The sequence below is a fragment of the Aythya ferina genome (assembly GCF_964211825.1).
Source record: "Aythya ferina genome assembly, chromosome: 35".
Classification (NCBI taxonomy): Eukaryota; Metazoa; Chordata; class Aves; order Anseriformes; family Anatidae; genus Aythya; species Aythya ferina.
Window position 1 is genome coordinate 510,279 of NC_140332.1, and position 18,886 is coordinate 529,164.

At 43.8% G+C, this 18,886-nt stretch overlaps 1 protein-coding gene across 1 annotated transcript in view; it reads left to right on the top strand.

The window, feature by feature from the left end:
- LOC311425899 (leucine-rich repeat and fibronectin type III domain-containing protein 1-like protein) overlaps positions 1 to 18,886 on the top strand; it is a 43,462-nt gene that overhangs the window by 20,763 nt on the left and 3,813 nt on the right. Inside the window, exon 3 of the mRNA XM_084501952.1 lies at positions 11,042 to 12,436. Coding sequence (XP_084358078.1) covers positions 11,042 to 12,436 — 1,395 coding nt within the window. The remainder of the gene's footprint in view (positions 1 to 11,041; positions 12,437 to 18,886) is intronic.

The window sequence follows — 18,886 nt, forward strand, 5'->3', positions numbered from 1 at the left end:
TTATCTTTTTTTTTTTTTTTTTGCCTGTCAAAAAGTATTCCCCAACCAGACTCTGCATGCTGCAGTTCGCTGCACTTGGCTTGTTTTATCTTTTCTGACCCCTAGGAAAATGTGTGCTGCTTCAATTCCCCTTCCTTCCAACAGTTAAATAAATCTCAGTGTCTGTGCATTAGTTGTTGGCTTCTAATGCATTTCTGTTTTGCAGAGAGGGTTAGCAGTGGTTGTAGAGAAAGGATGTTGCCTCCAAAAGCCCAGAACATTGAAGGCTAATTCATTTTTTTTTTTATTAGAAACATGAAAAAGCATAAAGTTTTGAGGTCACCAAGGTTAGGACAGCATTGGATACGCTTTAATTTCCAACGTCTGCTCAATTAGAGTCATCTGGAGCAGCATAACAAAATTTTACATGAATATAATAAAAAGGGGCTGGAGTTTTCTGATGATTATCTCACAGCAGTGAGTGGCTTGGATTTCCATAATGCTTTTCATGAGGTGGAACGTCTCATATTGCTTTGCAAAGCATTTAATCAGCAGCCATGCTGAGGACGGCGTCAGAAACAGTGTCAGAAATAACAATCCTCTAATTCCATGTCCAACCAGGAGCATTTGGAAATCTTTCAGCTTTCAAAAGCAACTGTCCTGGGTTTCTGAAAGGTCAAAAAGCTTGGCCTTCAAGTTCAACTCTTGCATTCCTCAGCCTGCAGAAGAGGTTTTAATTGGGAGGGGAAGGTTGTGATGAGTATGCAGAAGCATAGTCAAGAGACCATGAGTGTTGATGAAGACGACCACCTGCCAGAAATGGGTCAGGCATGGTTGATCCACTGCAAAAAACGCGACCTTGTCAGTTAAGTAAGATATTTATGGTGAAGGGAGAGGATTTACAGGTGCCATGAGAGCCCTACAGCAGCATCCTTAATTACTTATGGGTTCGACTTAATAAGTAATGGGGATGACCTAACTGCTGTGTGTTGTATGGAGGGAAAAAAGTCTTCCTCTGTTATGTGTGTGCTCCTAAATAACTAAATAATAACGCCTGCAGAGTTGTGCTCCCTTTTGCTTGTCAGGCGCTAGAGAGAAAATAAAGCTTTCTGGTGCTTGCATAGTATTTGTGCACTGAATGCTTCCAAATAATCTTCCATTTTTAATAATTTGCATATTGTAGAGTCTTGGGGGAGAATGAGAGTGTTTAGACCCTATTCAATATTTATAGCTGTGCTTGCTCGTACTCTGAAAAAAAAACAGCTCATTTTCTTCCTGGATTAGGTAAATTCTTAATGTTGCAGATCATTGTATATTGTATTTTTTTTTTCTGTACATTGTGTGGGGTTGTTTTGGTGGTGCTGACTATCTGCTCCAATTTAACTGAAGTAAGGTGTTTCAAAGAGATGCCCTTGATGCTTTTATCCACACACAACGTGAGAACATCTTGCTGGCTTACCGACAGCCCCCGTCTAGCAGAGGCAGCTCAGGCGTGCTATAGGTGATGCTAAGCCTGTGGCTGTTTGCATGAGCTCTTGCGGACACCCTCACCCCAGCCAGCAGGAGCAGGCAGCACGGTTAAGCTCGCTGGGCCTGGATATTATCCAGAAAAACCTGTGTGCGTCACATTTCAATGCGTACAATTCCTGCTATTTAAGCAGCCCCTTGGGTGTTGTGCGTAGCACAGATGTTGAGGGGCTGAGTTCTGGTTTCTTCTTCCTCTGCATCAGGAAAATGAGACCAACCGGGAGACTGCAGCTGCAAGAAACCTTTGGAAGGGGACAAGTGTCCTTAACCAGCCTCTGAAAACCACAAAAAGCTGAGGTTTAGTGTTGCCTGGAGGCAATTATGCGATAATGCAGATGTTTGAATTAATGGCTTAATTATCTAGCTATCTCTAAACAGCAGTGGATTTTGCCAAGGCACTCTCTTTCTCTGTTCCTAGTCACAGGCTCAACCTCAGCTTACAAGAAGAAGAACGGCATGTTTAAAAACCCAAACCAAACAAAACCATCATATTTGGATACAAACACTCGCAAGCCACGTTCAGCCAGGCTGGCTGAGCACTGATTAAACGTGCGCCGGAGACGTTCAGCAGCGTGCTTCCTATTTCTAAAAATACTTTTGTCTCCATGCGCTGTCGTCTAAGGAATTTCTCTGGTGGAAAAAGAAAAAAAAAGGCTTATAGGTACATAAGGCTTATAGAGCTCTGCAGAAACAGCCTCTGTAAGAGGTGGGTGATTAATTAGCTGCTCAAATCCATCCTGAGCTCCTGCGTAGGGTCGAGATCTCTGTGTTAGAGCAAGCGTGTTCCAGTTGGAGTTTCTCATTTCTGAAATGAAAGCCTTTTGGGGTTTATTGTTTGTTATTGCTTGAGTCGTGAAGACAGCTATCTCTGCAGTGGAAATCAAGATAAGTGACAAAAACAGAGTAATTGGCGCTCATAAATAATCTCCCTTTGCTGGCTGCTCCTGCGGTGCGTGTTATGCATACCAGAAGCAAGAAGGCATTATGTCGCTTGATAATCCAATTTGAAATCATTTTAAAAAACAAATACTAAACCAGGGGCTTCATTTTGCTTTTCTTTAATCCCCCACCCCCATTTTATTTTGTGTTTTTTTTTTTTTCTTTTGACTTTTAGTGGTAAGCAAAGCTCTGAAGGTTCATCAACCCTTGCGGTTGGTTTGTCTCCTTAGGGAGTCAGATGGAGCCAGATTTTTTGAGGAATCACACTTTATCAGTCCTTCATGGTGTAAATTCGCACATTCCACTGATTCTCTCTTGCTGTTGATGATGTTGTAGGACTCCTCGTCCTACTTGCAGGGTACATGAAAGGACAAGGCACAAACTTGTGATCTCGGCTCTACGTGCACCACTCTCCACTCCAGCCTTTTTCTGAGGATTACGAGCATTTCACAAAGGAGCTGCTCCCCGGGGACCCTGAGAGGGCTCATTTTCTAGCTGGTATTGGATTTCCTCTCGTGTGTAGCAGATGCTTGTACGATTATAGAGACGCATTCCCTTTCTGTTGAAGGCTGCAGGTCTTGCCAAATGTCTGTCCATCTGTCTCACCAGAGCACTCAACTCTTTCTCTGTAGTAAGACCACAAAAAAAATAATAATAATCCTCTTCACTTCTGCTTCTCAACAGCAAAGCTGAAATCAGTGCTGTATCCGAGGGATGCTTAGCGGTCAGAAATTAATTGTTATACACACGTACCACATCTTTTGCGGTGGAGGGGTCGCTTGCATGAGATTCATAATTCAAAGAGGAGTAAAATAGCCTTTTAAGCCTTGTGTGCCAGCTTATTGTCTTATTAAATATTTAGCATTTGTTTCTGAAGGGAATGGTGGTAGTTTTTGATGCTCAGTTTGCTACAGCCTTTGAGGAGCTTGATTATTTTTTTTCCTCCCCTAAATGCTTCTGAATCCTTTACCCACGAAGGTCAAAGTGTAGCTAACATGCTGCTTTCTTTTGTTCCCCCTCTCTGCTGCACCTTTTGTTTCATTTTTTTTTTTTGAATGAAAATGCCAGTTGGGATTAACTTTCTGCATGCTTTTTGTGCTCGAAGGCGGCGTGTCAGCCTCTCGACATACTCTGGCCAGCGACAAACATGGGAATTAGGAATAAACCTCATGCACACCAACACGTGGAGGCACAGTAATGACCTGCTCGTAAGACTTTGGTTGGCTGAAGTGCGTGTTAATTATCCGGGTGAGTTTTTGAACTGCTGTGTCATCTTAGAAGATGCATCCAACACGCTTCTCTTTATCCTCCATAGCAGCCTTGTTAGAAGAATTTTATATCAGGAGCCCAAATATGCTTCTGGGACAGCATCCCAGTTCTTAAGGCTAATTAGGAATGACAGTAGAGCTTGTTGAATAAATTCCATTAAGTGTGGTCAGGTTAATACTGAATTATGAGGGGTGTCTATAGCTTTGTGTTAGTGAAGGGGTGGCGTCCCCACCCCTGGAGGTATTTGGGAGATGTGTGGACGTGGCCCCAAGGGATGTGGTGTAGTGATGGGACTTGGTGGGTCAGGCTAACGGCTGGACGTGGTGATTTTGGAGGTCTTGGACATGATGATTTTGGAGGTCTTTTCTAACCCAGATGATTCCATGAAGAGAAGAGCAGGGATGTGGGCTTGGGGAACCAAAAAGGTCCCATTTTGGCAAGCTCAGGACGGCTGCAGGAAGCCCTTTACTGACCCTCTGTATTTTTGGGCAAATCACTTGGCAGTCAAGGATAAAATAGGTGAGTGAGTAGATATCACAAGAACTCGGGAACACCGTGATTTGAAGTGTAATTTTAAGCATTTTGGGTAGGGCACAATGAATTGCTGGTCTTTGTAGCTGCTGTGTTCCTTCTTGCCATGATGACTGATCTGGCGTCTCCTGACAAACGTGCTCAACGAGGATTCATTCCTAAAACTTCTGCTTTCATGGCACCCGCAGTTTTCTGATTTAATGCTTTAATCAGGGAAGGAGGGAGAGAGAGAGAATCTGCTCCAAGCTAGGAGAAGAAATTGCGAGCCAGGAACAAGCCGTATGCATTGCAGAATTGTTCTGAGCAATTGCAATTTAAAAAAGACGTTGTTAATCATGATGTCGAGGGGCTTTACAAGTCTCTTTGGGAACAGCTTCATGCTGGGCAAGCCTCGTGAAAATGTCATTGCTTTGGGTGATGGCAGCAGGGTGGAAGGCAGGTAGGGCGATGGGAACATTGAACAAACCCTGAGTTTTGCATTTCTCTTGCAAAAGAAGAGCCCTGCCATGTGCTGCTTGCATTTTGTTGGTCGTTCTCTGTCTTGCCAAGGTATCTGCAGGCAGTGGATTGACTCTTTGTGACAGCAGTGGGGCTTCCAAAAGGAGTTGGGATGTGTGGTGGTGCTATGATAAAGCCATTATTGGGTGTTTTTTTATCCATAAACAGAAGACGAAGCTGTTGGGTGGTACAAACTCAGGGGTCATCTGCTTAACCGGCCTCCTCTTTTGCTAAGGAAAAGGAAATTAGCAGCCTTGGGTGGCATCAATGCTTTGGGGGAGATTGGGTTAAAAAATGCCGTGAATTTCTGTTTCTTTTTAAGAGAAAGGGCCGAGGTTTTGCAAAGTATTCAGATGCTGAGGTGTGGGCACACCGTTGGAAGGACCCCATTTAATTTTTCCCTGGTTCCCAGCGGGTTCCCAGTGCAGCCCAGAGGAGTTATTTCCTAGGCTCCAGACGCCTTGGAAATGCTGAGAGCTGTCGGGCAAAGGCATCTGTGTGCCCTCGCAACAGGGAGGCAAGGCAGCAATAGCAACGATTTTCGGCAAGACACTTCCCAGCAGCTGACAAAATGGCTTTCGGCAGTGCGTTGCAGAGGTCGGCCGATAAAGCACGCTCTGCTGGGTTACAGCAGAGCTTCTACATCCCATAGACTGATTTTTCTCCAGCATAGCCCCATCGGTGCCAGCAGTGAGTTGTTCGAATGCATTAACGCTGAACTGCTCTGAGTATTCCCATTAATTCCTCACATGCTAATGAGCAGACGTGTAGATTAAGTGTAAAGATTATATTTCCTTTTCAGTGAAGAAACGGATTTAGAGGTTTGCTGAACGTGGTTTAAAGCAGCCTCCTTATTCTTACAGATCACATTTTGGCTGTCCCACAGAGGGGCAACTCACTTCGCTTCCAATGTGTAATGCAGTTTACATAAAATTAGAATGGCATAAAATTAGAATGGCATAAAAACAGAATTGCATAAAAATAGAATTGCATAAAGCGCAAATAAACAAAGAAATAAATCCTGATGTTATGCTGGTCTTGGATCCCTAAGTATGAGCTGGAAGGATGGAGTGATCAGCTTTGCAATGCCCTGCTCACAACTCATCTTCATCCTACTAACCACAAGGACAGGGATGAGCAGAAGGGAACTTTGGAGAGATTAAAATAAGTCTGTAAAAAGAGAAGCATTTTTCCACGCAGCCCACTTTCTTCGTATCCAACTAAAGGTGATTTTTCACATGAATATTGTTCTTTTGTTAAAGCACTGTCTACAAATACTATCATTTCTTTGTCAGAGTAATGACACACCTGCCTGCATACATACCGAGCGTGCAATTTTATGCTTGTTAGACTTTGAATGGTGGGAACGGTGGTGGCATGGGATTTGTAATGAAATTATTGTCTGCCAGCTTTGTTATAAGTGTCATTAGCTGTCATCAATTGTAAAACATTTTGGGCTGGTAAAAATGTGGAAGTGGTAGAGTTGGTAGCATTCAGCGTTGAACACCTTCTCGTAGCAAACGCCTCGTAGTAGTAGTAGGTGGACACTTCATTTCTTGATGTTTCATTTCTTAAAAATAAGTCTCAGATGAATGCACTTCCAAGCAACACACAACTGTGGCCTGGTTAGCACTGGTTAATGGTCTTAGTGGTCATACTGGGAGAATCTGCACGCCATGAAGTGGTTGAAGCAAAGCCAAGTGCTGGGATTTGTGCTCTGTCCAGCAGCCGTTCCCACCAGGGATCGCGCGCGTGTCGTTGTACAACTGTGATTGCATTTCACAGCCTTGCAACGCTCTCTCAGTGCACCATCCCTTCCCATTGCCGTGCTAAAAACAAAATAATTCGGCACATTTTTCCCATGTAGGAGGTTGGCTTTTTTAATTCACAAAGTTAGTGGGTTAATTGGGCGGAACTCCGGCTTTTTTTTTCCGCAGAGAAAACTGCCGTTTTCTGACTGCTTCCAGCTTTAAAGTCGGCATCAAACACACAAGAGGAAATACGTTCAGAAGGGGAAGGGAATTTCCTGGATGGGGAAAATAACCAAACAGACCTGGTGCGCTGAAATCAGTCCTCTTGAAGAGCTTGTGGAAGACCGAAGTGCTACCGAAATCCCCCACAGTTTGTCAGACACCGACTGTGCTTGGGTGAACAATAAACCCATTATTCCATTTGTTTTACAAAGTGGCTGACTTCTCGTGGCTTGAGGAATTACTCATCCTCTGAATATTAGGCAGTGAGCTTCTAACAGGGTTTTTGCCTTCTCTTGACCTCCTGCTTTCTTCCACTCTTTCATTAAGGCTGCTTTAAGAGGAACGGGGTGGTGGATGTGTTGCAGTCCTTAATGTGTCTTCCAATAAAGAATGAAAGCTCCTAATTGCTGATATTGGCTGTGCTTAAGTGTAGCCTCCGTGAAAGACATACAGCAAGACTAAGAATAGCTCGTTTATGAGCGCGGAAGCTCTGAAGCAGCATTACCTGTTCTGTCCTTAAATAAAACATCAATATATAATTCACTCTCTGCTTTTCATCTTCAGCAGACCTTGGACCATTCATTAAAACCCACAGGAGCTGCTTCGGTTTCCTAATTGACGCTGGTCTCCTGGCTACCTCAACCAAGGATTGAATGGTTTCAGGTCAGGATTTTTGGTAGAGAAAACAGCTTAATACAGGGAAAGAGAGAGTGATGGAGCGCAGGTACGCACACAGTAAATCCATAAAGTGCTTAACCTTTTGGTGGCAATCGTCACTTAGATCCTGCTTCTCCTTCCACAGGAGATGGTACACAGTAGGCTTTAGGAAATGGAACAGGAACCAGCATTTTTTTGAGAAGTAAAAATAACAAATAATTAAAAAGAAAAAAAAAAGAAAAATATTTTCAGAGCTGTTAATGGGCTTGACAGATGATTGAGGCATTAGGTGAAGCAAATGTGACTTTTTCTTGTGTGACCAATGCACTTCCCCAGGCAGCAGGCGATCACCATGCAAATGTGGGCATTGGGAAAATGCAAATGAGTTCATTTGCATAGTTGGCCTGTCTGAACACTAAAGAACGTGAGAAAAAAGAATAAACATTCTGCATTTTGATGTCATTTAGTATTAAATACTTGGGGGTTCTTATTTTGCCGTGATCTAGATTTATAAAACAAAAAGTTGTATTAACATCAATTACAGTAATTTGGCTTCAGACTTAATATTCCAAATGAAGTGTTTGCAGCAAATCTGCTCCATGCCCAAGTGTATCAAGAGATGCACTCCCAGTGTGTTGGTCTTGGGGAAAAAACGGGAAATTAGCAATATGCTTTTTAAACATTTACTGGAAGCACTTCTTGCCCGGTGCCAGGTGGAGTGAGCAACAGTAAATTAAGCACATTATTTATTGTTGGTAAATTAAAGAGACTTTTCCAATGTGGTGGTTAATGCTGGACCAGAGAAGAGTAATAATGATGCTTCCCTCGAGAAAAAAATAAAGCTTTTTTCTAATGTTATTTCTAAAGATGCAGATGGTGAGCACCTGGTTTGTGCAATGAGCAGGTTGGCATGGCAGTGGGATGGCAAAAAAATAAGTATTTGGGAGATGATGGGGCTCGGCCTACTACCCTTGGCCAGGATAACTGCTGCAGGAATGCCTTGTACAATGGGTTTGGGGTTTTGTTTGCTGGAAAAGCAATATTTTACGGATGAAACATCTCGGGACGTGTTTCTATGTGATGAGGGCATGAAATAGATATTAGCCACCGCCTATACATTGCTATTTCTGCGCTGCAAGGAGCCAAGGTCTGCTGCATTTAGGATCGCGTGCTGGGTTTTTTTCATGATGGGGCAGCTCGGCAGCACTGCTAGAAACAGAATTGCTTTGGGCTTTTTTGGACCAAGCCCACAAGCTGACTTCGAGTTCCTATTTAAACTAGGGCCTTTCATTTTTTATTTTTTGGAGGATGGGAATTATTCCTTGAGGCTGGTAAAATAGCATTTATTATCCGCCCTGAAGCATGTGCATGTGTTTTGCAGAGTGTAAGCAATCTCCATACCACAGTACCAATTTAAAGCTGTTAAAATGTGTTACATTTACAGCCAAGGCAATCCAAACTCTTTCCGACGGAGCAAAGTTAATAGCCCAATAGCTGCAAATTGTGGGAATTAAATATCCCTTTCTTTTAACATCGCTTAGACTTGAAGCGATAGCCGATGTTTTTTTTTTTAATAATGTTTTCCTGCTACTGATCTCCTGTCGCGTATCTCGAACCAAAAAATCTCAGCAAAAAATCTGAGATGTGGATGTACTGCCACTCATCTGCCAGCAAAATCTTTATTATTTCGGAATTACATGACTAAAACAATTTTTTTTTTGTATGAATTTTAAACTGCAACCATGCAGAAGCAAACCAGGGCAATGAGTTGAAAAGCAACAGTTCAGGAAAAAAAGTTCTTTTTGCTTATGCCCTAGATCTGTGCACAGTCCTATAAACACAAAGTTTATTTCTTTTACCACCTTCTGTTGAGATGCTGTGGATTAAACCATCTTGAAAAATACTATTGTGTTACCAGGCAATCAGGTATATTCCCAATGCAGTTTTTAGGTGCTAGTACCAAAGCTGCTTTTAACTAGAATCCAGGGCCATAGCAGTAATTCACTTCTTTACAGCTTTTCTTTTACAAGTCGCAATTTCCTTGTGACTGTCATATAGTTTGTAAGGGTAATTGCACTATGCTTATTGTTGGCTCTAAAAATCATTAATTTTAGTGCCACGGTTTCACATTAGCAACGTTTAATTATTTTTTAACAGAATAATGGTTGAAGTGAGATGGTTTTGAACTGGATTCTTACAGCCCAGATGGTAGTTAATCCATTAAAGTTGCATTAATATTTGTTAATGACAAAACAAGGGAATTACAATATTGCACAGCAGTCCATTTTTTTGGATAATTATGCATCTGTTAATCATTGATACCTCGCAGGAGTGAAAAGCTGGAGTCGTTAGAGGCAAGAAGGGTTTGGGGCGCAGGATGGAGTGACAGTAGGAAAACTGTTGAGATAAATGATCAGGAAGCAAGACATGAAGAAGATGCTTATTAGAAACAAAGCAAAACAAAAAAAATGAAGTTATAATACTTTATAAATGATCAGTTGGTTTTAATTTTTTTTTCTCTGTGGAAAATCTGATTTCTAGACCAACTGTGCTACCGTAATTCTGTTCTTGAAAGATCTGCTTCCCTGTAAAGGAGCTCTAGATCCTGGTAACCCTGAATAAATGAAATGTATATACATGAAAATATAATATATATATACACACGTAGCATGAGACTCTGCTGACACCTCAAATTGTGCCCTTGTGATTCAGCAGGTTATTGTTGTCCCAGCTTTGTGCTGAACTGAGGATTAAGTCTTGTGTTGCATGGCTCGCTCTCAGAGGCAATAGCTTGTTATTTTACAGCATTCTGCATTTACCCACCACACAAGAGGGTTTGCATGTGGAATTAACTTTAATTGGTCATCTCTAGTGTGCTGGGACTTGTATGTGAAGTCAAACTACGTGTGCTGTTTGCAGGAAGACGACAAGGTTCTTCTAGAGTAGGGTTGTACCAGGACACTTGGGCGAAACATGGAGTTTGAGTCCTTTACATTGCAGATGGGGAGCCTTCGTGGTCGCTTGAGTCACCACACTTAATGCTTAGCAATTTTCCAGCCAGCTGGAGGTGAAGTAGAAACGAAAATCAACCCTTGGTATAGCAGCGAAGCACTTCAGGTACAATGGGAAATAACTTGGCACGCACAAGATTGCACGGAGATAATTTCATTGACCAAAACCATGTGTAATTATGAAATTTAGTTTCTAAAGCTAAAAAAAAATAAAAAAGAAAAAAAAACTTTTTTTTTTTACAGAAAAAAAATAAAAAAATCACAAAACATATACCTGCTTCTCCAATTAAACACAAGCTTGCTTTTCAGCAATGCCTTTGAAGGTGTTTCTCCTTCTTTATTTGCTGGAAAAGTTTTAGTTCTCTGCCACCGCCTGGGAAAAAGCCCTGGCCTTGAAATGTGCGCTCTCCAAGGAGCTCCCTGCTTGGTATAGGCAGGGCATAGATGAGCTGGGGAAAGCCAAAGAAAGCTGCTAGAAATCCATAATGGCAAAAAAAAAAAAAAAATGAGGCGAGCATTACCACAGAGTAATGAAGCGATGCACAGTTCGAAATGAGGTTCTGACCCACGCAAAGAATAACGACAACGACAGTGTAAACCTATTTCTAATGCTCAATTAAAATATATTTACATGGATTTCTTCTTTCCCCCCTTTAGGTCTGCTATTTTTCTTACGATGGAAAGGCTGGTTGTCTATCTACTGGTTATTAGCACAGCCGTGAAGGCCATGATGTGCCCCAAAAGATGCATGTGTCAAAACCTGTCTCCGTCTTTCACCATCCTCTGTACGAAGACGGGGCTTCTCTTCGTGCCCCCCAGCATCGACAGGAGAACGGCAGAGCTGAGGCTGATGGACAACTTCATCACGACGCTCAGGAGAAAGGATTTTGCAAACATGACCAATCTCATTCACTTGACGCTGTCGAGGAATACAATAAGTCAAATCATGCCTTACGCATTTTTTGATCTTAAAGGCCTTCACGCTTTACACTTGGATAGTAACAGACTGACCTATATCAACGAAGATCATTTCAAAGGTTTGATCAACCTTCGACATTTAATACTCAGTAACAATCAGCTAAGCTATATCTCTCCCGGGTCGTTGGATGACTTTATTGAAACCATCGAAGACCTGGATCTGTCCTACAACAACCTTGTTAACGTTCCCTGGGAAACAATCGCCAAACTTTCCAACGTCAACACGGTCAGCTTGGATCATAACCTCATCGAGTTTGTGCCGGAGGGAATCTTCTCCAATCTTCACAAGCTTGCCCGTCTAGACATGACCTCCAACAAGCTGAAGAAGATCCCTCCCGATCCGTTGTTCTCCAGGATCCCCGTGTACGCCAAGTCCAAAGGATCTCCGCTGTCATCTTTGGTGCTGAGCTTTGGGGGCAACCCTTTGCACTGCAACTGCGAGCTGGTGTGGCTGAGGCGCCTCACCAGAGAAGACGACCTAGAAACCTGCGCCTCCCCACCAGAGCTGATGGGCAAATACTTCTGGTCCATCAAAGAGGAGGAATTTGTCTGTGAGCCCCCGATGATAACACACCGAACCCCCAAGCTAACCGTAACGGAGGGCCAAAGCGTCTCGTTGAAGTGTAAAGCTGTGGGCGATCCGGACCCCTACGTTCGCTGGATTGCACCCGACGGGAAGCTGGTCTCTAACACCTCTAGGACGATTTCTTACGAGAACGGTACCCTGGATATTTTGGTTACGTCTCTGACGGAGAAGGGCACGTTCACCTGCATAGCATCAAATGCTGCGGGAGAATCGACGGCTCCCGTCGAGCTCCTCGTTACCCCGTACCCCAACCTCGCTAACAGCACCAATTGCGATAAAGACACAGAGCCAGGCCCCTCGGATATTCTGATATCTGCCAAGTCGAGCTTTCCGAACGAAACGAAGGCTCAGCAAGAGAAGGTGGTGGTGGTCGCTGAGCTGACCTCGTCCTCTGCTCTCATCCAGTGGCCTTCTCAGCACCACCTCCCCGGGATTCGCATGTACCAGATCCAGTACAACAGCTCCTCTGATGACATCCTCGTGTACAGGTAACCCCGCACCTCCTCCCTTGTGGAGGTGGAAGCAAGAAAGAGGTGATAAGAGTGTAGGTTGAATTATTCCCTGCAATGGCAGCTAATTGCAGGCGGTGGCTGTGAACGAGGGGACGACTTTGCTCGTTAAATTCCCATCGTTGAGGAGTTGTACTGTTAAAACTCATAATACACACGCTTCTCTGCTGCCTCTCGAGGATCTCGAAGCCCTTTACAGCCATAATTAATCTTCAGAGTCCAGTTTAATGGACGGAGTGAGGCTGATGAGCATTATCTCAGTTAATACACCCAGGGAAATTAAGATGGAAAGTTTAGTTACCTTTCATGCTGATTAAGTGTAATTGCTTTACCTAAATATATAGGAAAGAGAGGAAAATCGAGATGCCCAAATCTGTGAGATGTCCAGAGATGCCCCAAGGCCACATTTTGCCTGTATGGCAAATATGTATGGCCATACTATGTCTCTTGTATATTATGCCAAACCTTCAGCCCCTAAAAGTCATCACGCAATTCCTCTATTCCACTTCCATGCTGTCACGGGGACAAAGCTCACGGAGGGAATCGGACATTGCCCGGAAAGCTTTAGGTGATGAATTTTGTGGGGGTTTCACTTTTAAAGGCGCTGATTCATCAGCTGGAGTTTATTTGGTAAAATTTACTCGGGAATAACTATTTGCTGCTCAGCTTCAGTGGATGTTGTGCAGATTTTTATAGTTGCTCCCTGGGCAGGGCGGTTGAGTTTCTGATTACATGCCTTGCTGCTTATAGGCTTTTGTTTGTGATTAGCTTGGGGGGGGGGAAAGGGGTAGACTGACATTAAAGCAGGAGCTAGCACTTGATACGGAGTTAATATTCCAGAGTTGTGCTTTTCATCAACTTCTTTAAACCAAGCAATGATGATTTACCTAATGTAATGCTGCTGGTTGCACTAAGGTATGGAGAGGAATAAGCAAAAGGGGAATTGCATCTAACAGCTGAAAGGCTGGGTTCAAATATACTGCTCTAGTAAGCAGTCCCCTAAGGAAGGGAATGTAGGGTAGTTGTTCCCCTGGGATTCACATTTCAAATGCCTACCTTTGCAGGCAAATTCTTGTTAAAAAAAGATAAAAAAATAAAAAGGAACTGCATATGAAAAATGTTGAAGTCCTTGAAAGAGACTTTCACTTTGCAGTCGCTTGGGATTTTTAAAAGCCTCATCTTAAAATGCCCATCCTCAGAGTCCCTGTGGGGAAGGATGCCATCCCGGCGTTGCCATGGCTACGGGCTGGAAAGGATGCGGAAAGACTGGGCGAGGATAAGCAAGGACCTCTTAGGAAGTGGTGGGAGGGTGGTTGTTGGTATCTGATGGAGGGCGAGGAGCTGGCTGGGAGCTGAAGCCTCATTTAATTGTCATCTGCAAGCACATTTGTGACACTGCTGCTGGAGGGATCTGCAAAGTTGTGAAACGCAGGGAAACACAGAGCAGAGATGTCTCAATAGCGGTGGCCGGGGCTTCTAAAGGGCATTGATTCAATTTTTGGAGTAAATCTCAAAGTAAATCCAAGCACGGCGAGCGGCAGCTGGGGCTGGGCAGGCAGTGGGGTGCAGTGGGTGCAGGACAAGGGTTGTTTGGTGACATTTGTGCATCCTTTCCCATAACACTGGTCGGATGATTTGCCAGCCTTCGTGCAATCGCAGTGATTTGCTCTCGGCGAGTTTTAGCCTTCCCAAAGCCTCCGACTCATGCGACAGCTCGTTAATTAGTCAGTCTGTCAAGAGCTGAATCAAATGCTCTTGCTGCTGAATGCTCTTGTGCCGAAAGAAGAGCCATGTGGAAGAAATGGGGAAGAGTGCTCCATCTGCATGTCCCTTTCTCAGCCTAAATTCCCGTTAAGTGAGAGGCCCAGGTTGATGACCAAAGGATAAAACACTTGATGCTTTGACTCACAGAGCAGCGATTTCAAGTAATGTAATACACCATAGTATAATGGGCCTCTCCGAGATGAAAATTTGCGTGTTCTTCTTCAGTTCCCACAGTGAGCAATCATCAGATAGAGATCCTTAAAGGAAGTTTCATGCTAAAGTGATGGGAGTGGTAATTGGGCGGCAATTCTGCATGTGCAGTTATCTGCACTGCTCCTACTTCAAGCCACGCTGTAAATGTCAGAGCGATTTAAGCTGAGCGCAGGAGCAATTAAGCAATTAAGCATTGCACACCGTGTGACTGGGGAGCCAGGAGCCCTCTGCTTGCTCGCTGCCCCTCTCGTGTGGTTAAGCCCAGCCCATGTCACCGGTATACAAACATCTGCTCCACGGCATCAACCTGGTGGTGGATGGGGATGCAAAGGATGCAGAGATTCCCAGCAGAGGTGTGGAGATGTGCAGGATCCACAGCAATTCAGCCCTGCCAGAGGAGCTGGACGGCAAGCTGCCTTCCACCTCCAGCACAGGTGGAGCTCTGGCGCCGTGTAATTTATTTCTGGCAGGCAACCCCTGGGAAAAGCATTAAACGGTGCAGGATGCATCAGAGACCCGTCCCTTCCGTCAAGTTGAGTGGTACCACGGGTGAGCAGTTTCTATGGTAACTCTGCTTTATCTTGCGAATTTTAGCTGCTCCTTTGACTCCCTTATTTTTCCTCACCTTCCCGTTGCCTTCACCCTCTGGGTAGGTATTTCGGGGTAAGTGCACGCCTGTCTGTGTCTGCGTTAGGATGCTATGAGAGTAAAGGTGATGTTTTTCCTAATTTTCCTTCTGGACTGCTACCAATATTTCCGGCCAACTGGCTGAGAATAACGTATGCACCCTATGTGCATGTAAATGCACCCTAATTTCCCTTGCTGCTCCCACCTTGCAGCCCCACAGCATTTTCCCCAGTGCTGAATACGGAAAGGGGACCCCAAAAAATTAGGAGTTGTGCATCTGGCTCTGCTTGTCTCGGGTGAGTCACTTAAATTCCCTCTGGAGTGACCACGGCACTGACCTGCCTCCTGGGGAAGAGGTGAGGTTTGGTTAGCAAAACCAAGGGTAGGTGCTAGTTAGGGAGCAAGAAAATTGCATCCGAGTGAAGCATCGGGCACGGTGAGTAGCAATGATCCCGAATCAGTAAATTAAGGTGCAGGTAGCAATTTGTGGAAAGCATCAATATTGAAAGCAAGAGCTTTGTTTGTTTGCAGGAGAAAGGTCAGAAAGTGGCCCCGTGCTGCCGTTGTACGGAGTGAATCAAGAATCGTAATAGCCACTTTCTTCTCGGGGATATAAATGGGTCTGTATTCTTTAAACAGCTTCCAATCCTGATGCTGATTACAGTCCCCGTGCAGCTTGGACTTTCACAATGCTGTAATTTTAGTTTAACTGTCACTGCTCAAGTGGCCTGCCCAGGTTTCCAATGCTAGCCTCAGGGAAGAGATAGCAGCGGAACCGCCTTTCGATACCAAAACAGTCATTGTGCCAAACCTTACACAAGCTTTGTGAGGTAATAATTAATCCGTGAGTGAAACCACCCTATTTTTATTTTTGCTGCTTTGTCGTGAGGTGTATTTGTGTGTACATACAGAAATTCCATTTCTTCTGCCTGTTAAATGAGCCCATGTACATATTTATGAAAATAACTCCTTTTAGGTTGCAGGAGAAGGCTCATCGGAACACAAAAAGGAGCGCAGGGGAGCGGTGACACGAACCCAATCCCCTGCAGGGGCTCCCGTTTTGTCTGCCGGTGTTTCCTCAAATGGCCAGCAAATTCAAACCCGTGACGCTGCCTTTCTGAGATGAAGTTCAATTTGTACCGCCGCTGATCGAAGCAGCAGATTATTAATGCTTCATAACAACCTGATTGATGCCCTAGTCAATTAGAAGCTGGCTCTCATAACATCAAAGGCAATAGTCTCCTAAGCATTGAATTTATTCTTTTATAGCTGGTGATCATCTAACTTTAATTAGCCACAACTACAGGCTATAAATTAGAAGATCAGTATTTAGTAGTGATGCTTCTCTATAGATAATTGAGAGACTGTATATTGCATAAACCAGACGATAATATGTCCTTGTTTTCACTGTTGAGAGGAAAAAAAAATTAGAAATTGAGAGGCAGATCACTTTTAATACGGAGTACAAAGTACTGTTGTTTAAAGGGCAGAGCTGTCACTCTCGGGGAAAAGGTGATATATTGCCAGATCGATATAGCAATGATTACATCTGTTGCGTGAAAAGCAGTTGGAATCAGCCACGCTACGTCTGCTCAAAAAAATAAATAAATCCTTAAATTAGTTCAGGGCTGTGCAATGGAGAAGCATCAGGACGATGCCAGATTTCGAAGACCTTGCACGTGCCCTGCATGGTTGGAGGGATGCGTGTGGGTTGTACGAGATGCGTTGAGAACGATGCGGTGATTTTGGTGTACGTGGGGATTGTCGGGGCTATCCGTCATATCTGTGTGCCAGCAGCTCATCAGGGCTCAAGGAAATCCTGGTCAAATGGTCATGGTTGGGTTTCTTCACCTAGATAACCTCAAGAAAAGAGGAGGGAGCAAAAGAAGTTGGGAAATGCGAGAGCCACTGGTGCCTGGAAATAGGAGGGATCGCGTGACTGTCGCTCTTTGGGTTGCGTTTTGGTAGCTTTTTTTTTTCCTTATCTTGCGACGTAGCTGTTGTCATGGCAGTTCCCAGGCTTCTTTAGGGAATTTCTCCTTGGAAACCTCCTCAGGTTTCCCTTGATTGGAAAAAAGCCTTCTGGGCTCATAGCTGGTGTGCGCTGAGTTAATGAGGATTTCCCTTCTGCAGCTGGATTCCTCGCAGCATGGGGGACGTTTCTCCATTGTCCTCCCCACGTCCCTTTGGTCTTCGTTAAAGAGGCTGCCCAGGCACTGACCGCTGCTGGAGCTTCACCATGGCTTATAAAATAAGCAGACCTCGCAGATTCAAATATTGGCTGGCAGTTGTTGCACGATGGAGCAGAACATCCAAGCGTGAAAAATCAATGTCTTTTTTTTTCCCAAACATTTCAAGTTTTTGAAGGGGGAAAACCTTCCCGTGCCACCCCAGCTGTTTCAGAAGTATGGTTTTTTAATAGCCCAAGTGAGAATCGATGGCTGCCGTTGCTTCTATCGAAAATTTTGGCATGATTTGTGTGAAAGCTTCATAACTCCATCTTTCAGTGCGTGGTCATTTCATCTCCAGCCTGTAACATCAACCACGTGAATATAATTCTGCTGAAAGATGCAGCCAGCAGTCCGGGTTCAGGAAGAGACGAGGATTTTATGCTTAGAACAGTCTTGTTGTTGTTTTTACCTCCACAGATGCCATAGATCACATTCAGATCTCCGTGGATGTTTCTGCGAGATAAACAGACTCTACACTGATTGCTTTTTAATCCCTTTAATCAGTTGAGTAAACTGGGTGCTCGGGAGCTTGTTGACAGAATTGGTTCAAAAAGACAGAATTGGTTCAAAAAGACAGAATTGGTTCAAAAAGACAGAATTGGTTCATAAAGTTTCCAAAAGGTGGGGTCCCTCCAACACCTCAACCTCCCCATCCCTTCCTTCCTCCCCTGCACCTTCCCCTCCGACTGGAACCATTGAAAGGGCAGGAAAGAAATTCAGTTTTGCAAACCGTATTACATTTTCTTATATTACCGTTAATTAGAGTCTAAACAAACAACAAAAAAAAAGCTCCATCTCTGTTTCAAGCTGCTCAGTTTATTTTGGGTTTGGGGTTTGCTTTTTTTGTTGTTGTTGTTGACAGTGTTGCTAGGAAATATTTCCAATCCCACAAAACGGTGTTTTGTCAAATTTTTTGTGAGCAGATTTCACAGTTGAGCTTTCACCAAAGGGCTTTACTTGTTACTGGCTGACTGCAGATGGCAGGGGAAACTCTGGCGTGGATTATGGGATGGAGGCTGTTGCTCTTAAACCACTTACAGGAAAACGATTTGACAGATTTGCACCTAAAATTGTGGCTTCAGCAGTGTCTACAGGTAACAGGAGGCTGAAATGTGAATTAAGATTTTTTGATAAAAGTCTAATTGGTAGTTATGGTGGAATACAAATGTGAACATTTCTTGAGGAATTAAAAGACAAAAAAAAAAAAAAATAAGCAAAAGCCCCAAAAAGAATAACCAAGGAAAAGGTTTTTGCATCCCCCTTGGGGATCTCGTGGCAGATAAAAGTCTTTCACTTCCTGCATCGCTATTGTGAAATGTCTTTCATTCAAAGTAATTATTTCAGCAGATTTTAATTCTGAGAGCTCTGAGTTGGAGACAGAGCCATGGTTCATGAAGAGGCTGATGAGCTTTTATCTTTCTGAAACCCACGGTGTCCCCTAAATCCAGTCTCTTGGGTTGTGACAGGTCCTACAGCACCCTCGATAGGCCTGGCCCTACGTAGTCCACTCCACTTAAGCTATTATTAGGTTAAATTAAGTATTCCTGGGAATGTTTGTTCTGCTTTGTAAACCCTAGACCATGGGTTTTAGTGG